At 38.1% G+C, this 9,746-nt stretch overlaps 1 protein-coding gene and 1 long non-coding RNA gene across 2 annotated transcripts; both read left to right on the top strand.

Annotated features, from left to right (window-relative positions):
• Positions 1-278: 278 nt before the first annotated feature.
• LOC116206580 lies at positions 279-1,273 on the top strand. Its single transcript, XR_004156746.1, has 2 exons — positions 279-458; positions 713-1,273. It is a non-coding gene; the product is annotated as an uncharacterized LOC116206580 (long non-coding RNA).
• A 1,446-nt stretch (positions 1,274-2,719) lies between these two features.
• On the top strand, positions 2,720-8,705 carry LOC116207137 (laccase-7-like). The gene is made up of 5 exons (XM_031540003.1): positions 2,720-2,918; positions 6,382-6,533; positions 6,775-7,019; positions 7,127-8,215; positions 8,334-8,705. Exons 1-5 carry the CDS (start codon positions 2,820-2,822, stop codon positions 8,462-8,464), a joined length of 1,716 nt encoding a protein of 571 aa, XP_031395863.1. The 5' UTR covers positions 2,720-2,819; the 3' UTR covers positions 8,465-8,705.
• Positions 8,706-9,746: the final 1,041 nt, after the last annotated feature.

The raw sequence follows: 9,746 nt of genomic DNA, 5'->3' as shown, positions 1-9,746 counted from the left end.
AATCCTGGTATTATTATCATCTTTTTAATATATTTTTGCTGACCATAATATTGGCTCAATTAGGGGTGTGCACGGGTACCGGATATATCCGGAACCGGTTGGAAACTACCTGTTAGGGTAGGGTCCGGGTAGCTCGTATTGAAAATAGGGTAGGGTCCGGGTATTAAAATAAAGAACCGGTGACATTCGGTTTCGGTTCCGGTTCCACCTTATAGGATATCCAGAACCGGAACCGGAACCGGAACCGGTATACGAAACCGGATGGTAACTAGAAAAAAAAAGAAAAGAGTAAAGTTAGTCTCAAGCAGGAATCGGGAAATTGGGAATGGTCGCCTGGCCTCTGTCACTCGCCTCTCCAATCCTCTGTTCTGTCCTGCCTCGGTGCCTCCTCTCCGTCGCTCCTGTTTCCGGCTCTCCGCTCCGGCTCCTCTCCATCGCTCTCATCACCGACTCTCCCGGTGAGATTCTTCTCCAGACTCTCCATCAAATAGCCTTTGTTAGTCTGTCTGTACTGTCAATTGCGAAAGCCCTAAATCGTGGCTTAGGCTTAGAGTTGATTCGGATCTATGGGGCATTAAGGCCTGGCTTAGAGTTGGCTTGAACACTAAGGACACGGGAAGATTGTGGCTTAAGTTTATTCGGATCTGTGCTGCCGCGTCTAGATTTTGGTAACTTTTGTTCGTGACTTCGGTTCGTGGACTTTTGGCTAAAGAGTGGCAGATTCAAGTTTCCCGTATGTATCATTGGGGTCATTGGGCTGGGAATTGATCTGCAATAGAACGGTGAAATCTCCTTCCTTCTGAAGGATCTGGATGATGTCATGCTTGCGGGTCTTGGACGGGGATGGAGGCAAGGGAGGTGGCGGTGAGGGTGGAAGAGCAACCTTTGCCGATGAAGGTGCTTGAGCTGGTGCCAGAGTTGCTGCTAATGTGAGGATAGTGATGGAGAGGACGGAGAGAAGTAGGAGTGGGAAATGGAGGTGGTCCAAACTCATTGTGACTTTCCTAATATTTGGTTTACTTTGGATTCTCTTATGATGATATATCACTCTGATTTAAGAAAGTTAATGTATCCTATGGTTAGGTTTATTTGTTCTGTAATTGGTTTGCACGAGAATTAAGTGTTGGTAATGGTATATTAGGTAACATGTTAGCATATTACTTGCATTCTGTATCGATGAACCCTCAGTCTTATCAAGATAAGGTTGAGACAACAGTAGTTGAAGGAATGACAAGGTCTCCTAGTATACTAAATAATGAAATTGATTTTCTTAGATAGATCAGTTGATGAACGATGCTGAGAATCATGTGCCTATCGCAATTAGTAAGTCCTTGTCAAGGCAATCGTCGATGGTGTTTTTGTCATACCTTTGATAGTAGTTGTTAGGAATTGATCAGTTATATCACATGTGAATGGAGTAGTTCCTATTCCATTGAAACTTGCGCTGTAAAGATTCTATGTCCATATTAGGGGGCAGATATTATATTTGCCGTGATTACTGATTATGGGTGAAATTTTCGGTTTTATTTAGCGAGATAAAAAAATTTACAGGTTCCAACAGGGTACCCGGAACCTGTGGTATAATACAGGTTCCGGGTAGGTTCCGGTTCCAGGATTCAACAGGGTAGGGTCTGGTTCCAAAATCTTGGAACCGGTCCCTTACAGGGTAGGGTCCGGGTATCATGAAAAAAACAGGGTATCCGGAACCGATCACCCCTAGGCTCAATCGATATAAATATAATCAAATATAATACAATAATATATATATATATATATAATATGGTATATAGCTATATTATATATGCCACATGACATGGAGAAAGGCTTTTGCATACTGAAGAGTTGAATTTGGTAAATAATTTTTTTTCATTATAAAAGAGGTGTATGTATATGTATATATTTAATTATCTTACTAGGCACAACCTTTTGTAATCTGTCCCAATAAACCTTGAAAAAGCTGTCTCGGAATTTTATTTTATTTTTTTATATAGATGTCTCGCAAAACATATCTCAGTGGCCATCATCAAATATAATTGATAAAATCCTGGTATTATTATTACTATCGTTTCAATATATTTTCTCTGACCATATCGATTGGCTCAATCGATATAAATATAATCAAATATAATACAATAATATATATAATATGGTATATAGCTGGCTAGCTAGCTTGCTCGATGTGAGATGAGATTGGACGTTGATATGATAACGAACTAAACTTGAAGCAGTTTATAAAGACGGCCTTCAGATATATATGATAATATTCGTTGGAAAATCAAATACATCAAAGATTTATATCTAATCCCTCCCTCGATTTGTGTGCACAACAAGGAAGAGATCTTCAACCCAAAATTCCATTAAATATACAACTCTGATATCTAATAATGCAATTGACAAATTACACAATCATAAGGGTAAATTTAAGTGATTGTTGATGAATTTTAGTTGTACAGCATTAGTTTAAAATTCACTTGGAGCACCTCATAGTCATAAGAGCTAATCTAATGCATCAACCTAACATCCTATGGAATAGACGAAGAATGCCTCGTGCAATCACCATGCAAATAAAGAAATCTAATAAAAATACATAAGCAAAGTATTCTCCTGGAGCAATTATATTATTTTCGAAAGAGACTTCCCCCCTAATAAGCTACTATATATATATATATATGAGGCTGGGACATGGCACTGAGATATCAAGAAGAAATCGCATACACACACCCATTCTTTTACCCAAGGCTCTTCCCTTCATGTCCTCTTCCTTCTGGCTCGTCGTTGGTTAATCTTTGTTGGAGAGGCTCGGTACTTCTTCCACGGCAATGGCAAGGCTCGAGTTCGCGATAGCGATAGCGTTCGCTTTAACGCTTCTTGCGCTTTCATCAACGGCTTCTGCAGCTATCGTCGAACACACCTTTCACGTAAAGTGCTCACCCTCAGCTCTAGCTCCTACTATATTTCTGACAGAATGCAAAAATATGCATGAATGTATATGTATGCATATATATATATATATATATATATGAGCGAGTTCTTGTATTTCGATCACATCGTTTCTTGCCAACACAATGTATTTGTCTCAGCCCTGATGATTCGCCTCAGGCTTCATTTTGTTTTTTTAACTAACCCAGGGTATTTAGGATTCGGTCGATTAATTCCCAAAACTGCATGAATTCCCGATGACGCTAGGAGCCTCGAGCTCCATGTATATATATATATATATATATATATATATGTGTGTGTGTGCAAGACAACGTCTAATGTTCTTTCTTGGAGATGTCTGACCCGTTCTCATTTTTCTTCTTTTCTTATTTTTGTGAATATAAGAAAATAATATGAACGCTGAATACATATATATATATATATGAATATAAATATTTTTGTACGTACACAAAGTGATAAATAACTGAATATAAGGTCAAATGCACTCTCTTTTTTGACCTCTTACTTAATGGTACTTAACCCCATTATTGATAAAAATCGCCACTCCACTCATTGATCATATTGGCCTAATAAGAAAATTCTTTTTTGGTCTCTAATTTCTAAATACTTTTCATTTTCATCTTAATTCTTGTTTTTTAATTATTCTTATTCTTAATATTACACGATTTACCCATTTTGTTTAGTTTTTATTTTTTTGATTGATCTACTAAACTTTTATATTTTTTTAAATAACTTCCGGACAATCACTAATTCTCATGTCTAGGGCTGTGCAAACTAAACCCGATAACTTAACCATTATGCAGAACTGTTTCTTATCGAACCAAAAAAAAAATCGAATTGATCAGCTCCAAAAAATATACTGTTCGGGATTTAAAAAGAAAACTTAGTTACAGGACGGTTACTAATTTCAAAATTAGAAAACTACCATCCTATCCTGAATGTATATATTTATAACATTATTAAAATATATGATATATTATATGATATTTTAATAAATAAAAAGTAAAAAAAAAGGTAAAAAGACTACGTACGTCCCTAATTCCAGTCTTGGACGGAATTTTTTTAATTTCACATCTTTGGATATATGAATGAATGCTATATAACTATGATTATATGAGACTTTTTTCGTGTTTGCAATATGTGGATTAATGAAATTCATACTTTTTATTTTAAAATTTTTGTCAATGTCGATTCGGTTAACCGAATTGGAAAACGAATTATTTTTCAGGATGATTTTATTCCTCTAATTCGTTTTTTTTATTACGGTTACGATTTGTAATATTTTTGTCTCAAAAAATTTAGACGATTACGAGTCATGCTAGAAACCATATCGAACTGTCCTGTACCCATCCCTGCTACTTCTCAAACTGCTACTTATGACATCCTGATTTTGATAGAAGTTTATAATCGACAATATTTTTTTGAATAAAAACTTTTAAAATAAACAAAAATACAATAAATGCAAAGGGTTTGCCCAAAGTCAACCATACAACTATTCACTGAGACCCTTGGTGATCTAGATTAGAGGCTAGCAGCGAGCGAGTGCCCATACCCCCTTCGGACTTCCTTTCCAAGTGATCACTACCAACTAGAGTTTCCTTGCTGCTTTGTCAAGATGATAGCCCGCACCATCCCTACTTCTACAACTTATTGCCGTTCTCTTATTTCATTTATTAATTTTTAAATTTATTCATTATTCAAGAACTTCCGTATTAGCAAATTACATAGAAAACTTGTGGTTCCCGACGGCTGCCACCTTAGGGAAGTCGCAAGCAACACTTTGGCAACTAATAACCTTCACTATAGCGAAACGGGCCTAGCCCGACTTTTCCTTCTTGACGCAAAGTAAAAAGTAGGTAGAAATTGCCGAAATTGGCCATTGTCGATGTTTTTCAAAACGTCGAGATTTCGCTGGTTTTAGTTGACGTTTTGAAAAGCGTCGGCTTTTGTTAATCCAATACCGACGCTTTTGGAGATTTAGCTAACGCAAAAAAAAAATCGCCTTTTGTTTATTTTATTCTGCAGCAAAAAAAAATGTCGCCGTAGAAGGGTCAAGGTCGATGCATTTTCATCAATACCGACGCTTTTCAAACGTCGGCCTTTGTTTATTCTAAGGGGAAAATTCATGGTCATTTCAAAATTTCAAAATTTTTGTCAACAAATGGTCACTTCGCCACTGGGTGTTGTCAAAGTGCAAAGGTATGAGGAGCAACACACTGTCACCTTATGACAATCTGTTGTCATCGATTTTTGTGACTTCTAATAAAAAGAGCAACGTGTAATCTCCTTATGAAAATCTGTTATCATGGAACGCAAGATATTATCGAGGACGATGTTGATGAAGTAAATCAAGATATAATTATTATGCAAACTCGTGGTAGTTCTTTGTCAAAAGACCTATTTACTTAATCTTGCTAAGAAACAAAATGTCGTATAATATTTTAGAAGATCATTCCAAAACAATGAATTTTCTAATATTGGTGATTATTTTCCCCACTTTTCATATGAAAATTTGGTGCATGTATATTCTAACTGAGATAATTCAAGACATGACTCAATATCATTGACTCTCTTTCATGTTTGAATGAAAGAAGAAAATTATTTCACATGAATTTGGAAAATATGAAACTAATTGAAACCCAATCGAAAGGATGGAATTAAAGTGGTAAGAGATTTGTTTCTTCCAAGCTTGACTTATCACACCTGCAGTTACCTCCTGCATCGGTTGTTTGATATGTATGTGCCCCTGAATGTACTTTCAGTATACACTATTAATGATTCAATTCGTGGGTCTTTATCATAGATAGCTTCCAATGCACATTCATCCACCTTCAATGGTTAATTATACAACTCTTATAGGAACCCCACAACATAGTATTTTCAAAGTTAAAACAAACCAAGGTAATAGCCAGCATTTTGATTATAGAAGACAACTTCTGGGAACATCGGCCTTGACATGGATTTTGGCCAACGTTTTCGAAATGTCGGCATAGGGTGGTTTTCACCAACATTTTCCTAAACGCATTGGGATGCTTCTGCCAAGGGGGTCAATGGTGCCGTTTTTCAAAACATCGAAGAAAACGTTGCTGGGGTTTCGGCGGAAATTTTTTGTGTCAGCAAATGCCAAAAAAAAGTTGGCCAAAACACTTTTTTGTAGTGCTTGGTGGTTTCATGGCTGCCAACGAGACCCCTATTCTCAAGAAATATCTTAGAGGTCTTAGTTTTGGAGATCGATGTTAAGGGAGGGGTATCTTTGACTGGTGTACCCCTACTAAATAACTAAAGGACTTAATAGTCATAACCGAACTCGTCTAGAGCGCTTGACTTAGCCACCAAAAAAAAAAGTGGCCAAATGACATGAAGTAAAATCTCATGGGAGGGTAGTGCAATTTATCTTATTTTATATATATTATGAAATTAAAATTTTATAATTTTGCACAGGTGAAAAACTTAAAGGTGAGTAAGCTATGCCACCGGTCAATGATAACAGCGGTAAACGAGAGCCTGCCGGGCCCAAACATCAACATAGAGGAAGGGGACACCCTCCACGTTCACGTCATCAACCAGTCCCCTTACAACCTCACCATCCACTGGTAATTAATTAATTAGAAACTTCTTCGAAGGAAATCTACTTATTACTCTTTGCATGCCATACACATATCTGGGCTATCTGATGGACGACAACGAGAACATACATCGGCATACGCATTACTCAATTGATAAAAGTCCGTCCTGAGCAGCTTGATCATGTGGAACACGGCATCAATTTGGTCGTCTTTATAAGATAGTCCGCATAGGCCATTGGTAATTTAATAAACTCTTCTTGTTCTTTAGGCATGGAGTGCTTCAACTGATGACTGGCTGGGCGGATGGACCCTCTTACGTGACCCAGTGCCCGATCCTTCCGGGATCAAGCTACACATACAGGTTCACGATCGCGAAGCAAGAAGGAACCCTCTGGTGGCACGCCCACGTCTCGTGGCTTCGAGCAACTGTGTATGGGGCACTGATCATTCGTCCTAGATCGGGCCACAACTACCCGTTCCCCAAGCCTCAAGGAGAAGTCCCCATTCTTCTTGGTACGTATAGGATATACTTTTCGTCCAACAGGACTGTGAACGTCCTTTTTATCGCTATATGTTTCTGTAATTGAGGAGATGGTGATTACGAGTGTTTGTGTCAACAGGTGAGTGGTGGAACGCCAATGTCATTGATGTCGAGAACGAAGCTCTGGCGACTGGCGCGGCGCCAAACAATTCTGATGCTTATACAATCAACGGAAGGCCCGGTGACCTTTACCCTTGCTCTCAGACCGATACCTATAAGTTGAAGGTGCAGCAGGGAAAGACCTACTTGCTGCGCATAATCAACGCTGCACTCAATAACCAGCTTTTCTTCAAGATAGCCGATCATAAGATGACCATCGTCGCAGTGGATGCAGTTTACACTAAACCTTATGTCACTGATGTCGTGCTCGTGACGCCGGGCCAAACAACTGACGTCCTTCTAACAGCCAACCAGGCCCCAGGAGCCTACTACATGGCGGCCCGTCCGTACAACAGCGTACCCATTAATGTGCCAATCAATAACAGCACAACCAGAGGGATCATGGTGTACGAGAACGCGCCATTGGCATCTACGACTCCCAAGATGCCCTCTCTCCCCCGCTTGAACGACACAGCCACAGCCCACAGGCTCAACAGTAACCTGACCAGCCTCGTTGGCGCCCCCCATTGGGTGCCAGTGCCACGTGATGTTGACGAGCACATGTATGTGACTGTCGGACTGGGGCTCGAGCTGTGTGAAAAGAATCGGACTTGCGGGGGAGTAAACGGGCAGAAGTTCTCGGCTAGCATGAACAACCATTCCTTCCAGTTCCCTACCAAACTATCCATGCTAGAGGCATTCTTTTTCAACGTGAAAGGGATCTACACCACCGACTTCCCGAGCAAGCCACCAGTGAAGTTCGACTATACGAACATGACCAACAGCAACAACGCGGCTCTCTTGTTCGCTCCCAAGAGGACCAGCGTGAAGAAGGTGAAGTTCAATGCGACAGTAGAGATGATACTGCAAGACACATCCCTGATTACGCTTGAGAACCACCCGATGCACCTCCATGGGTTCAATTTCCACGTGCTCGCACAAGGGTTTGGCAACTTCAACCCCAGAACGGATCGTAAGAAATTTAACCTCGTTGACCCGCAAATCCGCAACACCATTGGAGTGCCGGTCGGAGGATGGGCTGCCATCAGATTCACAGCCGATAATCCAGGTACATGCCTAGCTAGAACTAATATTCTAGTACTCTCTTAGATTAATTTCACTATAGTGAAATTTCTTGGTCCGACTTTCTCCTAATCGACTAATCTGTATAATCTTCTTTGGTATAGGCGTATGGATCATGCATTGTCATCTGGATGTCCACCTGCCGTTGGGTTTTGCCACCGCCTTCGTGGTGGAGAATGGGCCGACTGCGGCGACTACGCTGCCCCCTCCACCGAAAGATCTTCCCAAGTGTTAGGAGATGTTTTGGGAGAACCGCGCGCCCCTAAAATTAAGGAGCTGGTCTATTATTGATTTCTATTTGTTCGTCTTCATAAATCCATCTTTGTTCGTAGTTTGCGATTCGGCTTTGCTCCAGTTGATTAATTCGTTGCAATAATTACGTTGATGTGATTTTGTTTTTTTTGACTTGATGTGATGTATTTTCTCCATATCAGTACAATGCCAAAATTCTTCAATTCAGCCATTGAATCCCCAAATACTTAATGTTAAAATTTTATGCCCCGTTTGGATTCCCAAACACTTAATTTTAACTTTAACTTTAACTCTATCTCAACACACTACACAACAAAAACACACATTTCTCAAGTCAAAAATTTTAACATTAACTTTAATTCAACACACTACACAACAAAAACACACATTTCCTAAGTCAAATTTATAATCACATCTCATTTGTCATTTTCCACAATCAAAGTCAAAATCAAAATCAAAGTTACTTTAACTCTGAATCCAAACGCACTCTTATAAACTCTATTTGAAAACACACCTGTTAGCTAGGAATTTTGTTTTTCTTTATTTTCTAATAAATTGAATCGATAATTGACATGATGTCTATAAAATATTTTATATGAATTATTTACTTATACACTCTTTAATTAATATTATTTAGAGTGAATAAAATTTATGTAGCATAAGAATATTTTTCTATTTTCTATGTATTAATATAAACTATAGATCAATATCAATAATTATCTTATATCTAATTATCGTAATGAATTTTCATAATAAATTTTCTTTACAAAATCCATGCAAAGCATGGGTTCAGCCTAATGTTTAATATAATTGAAATATAAATTAATTGCAGAAAATACAGTCTTATTTCTAACCAATATATTCAATTGGAATGAAAAATTATATTAAATTCATTTTTCTATCTATCTATCTATCTATAAAACAAAGTAAAACCGTTGTTTTTTGCTTTTTCATAAATTAGGGCACGTGTCCTTCATCTTTTTCCATTTTAACCTTTTATTTTCTTCTTTTTTAATTTTACCCACAAATTATTATTATTATTTAATTTTTTCACTTCTTATTTCTTCATACATCCTCCAAAAGAATTTTAAAACTGACACGCCCTAATTATCTATACATTAATTAACTAAAACAAGCCACATCCTATAAAAGTGGAATAGAATATCATTTTAAGGCTGCTTCCTTGGTAGATATTTTTTTTATTTTTAATACCATATCTAACTGATTTGGGCCCTTAAATTCCCATCATCTAATCTGGATAATCT

Source organism: Punica granatum, chromosome 5 (genome assembly GCF_007655135.1).
Source record: "Punica granatum isolate Tunisia-2019 chromosome 5, ASM765513v2, whole genome shotgun sequence".
In the NCBI taxonomy this organism is placed as follows: Eukaryota; Viridiplantae; Streptophyta; class Magnoliopsida; order Myrtales; family Lythraceae; genus Punica; species Punica granatum.
This window is presented reverse-complemented; position numbering and strand designations above follow the sequence as displayed.

Coding starts and splice junctions, on each gene's coding strand:
- LOC116207137 (XM_031540003.1), top strand. CDS start 2,820: ATGGCAAGGCTCGAGTTCGCGATAGCGATAGCGTTCGCTTTAACGCTT. Junction 6,534..6,774: donor TACAACCTCACCATCCACTG/GTAATTAATTAA, acceptor CTTGTTCTTTAG/GCATGGAGTGCTTCAACTGA. Junction 8,216..8,333: donor ATTCACAGCCGATAATCCAG/GTACATGCCTAG, acceptor TCTTTGGTATAG/GCGTATGGATCATGCATTGT.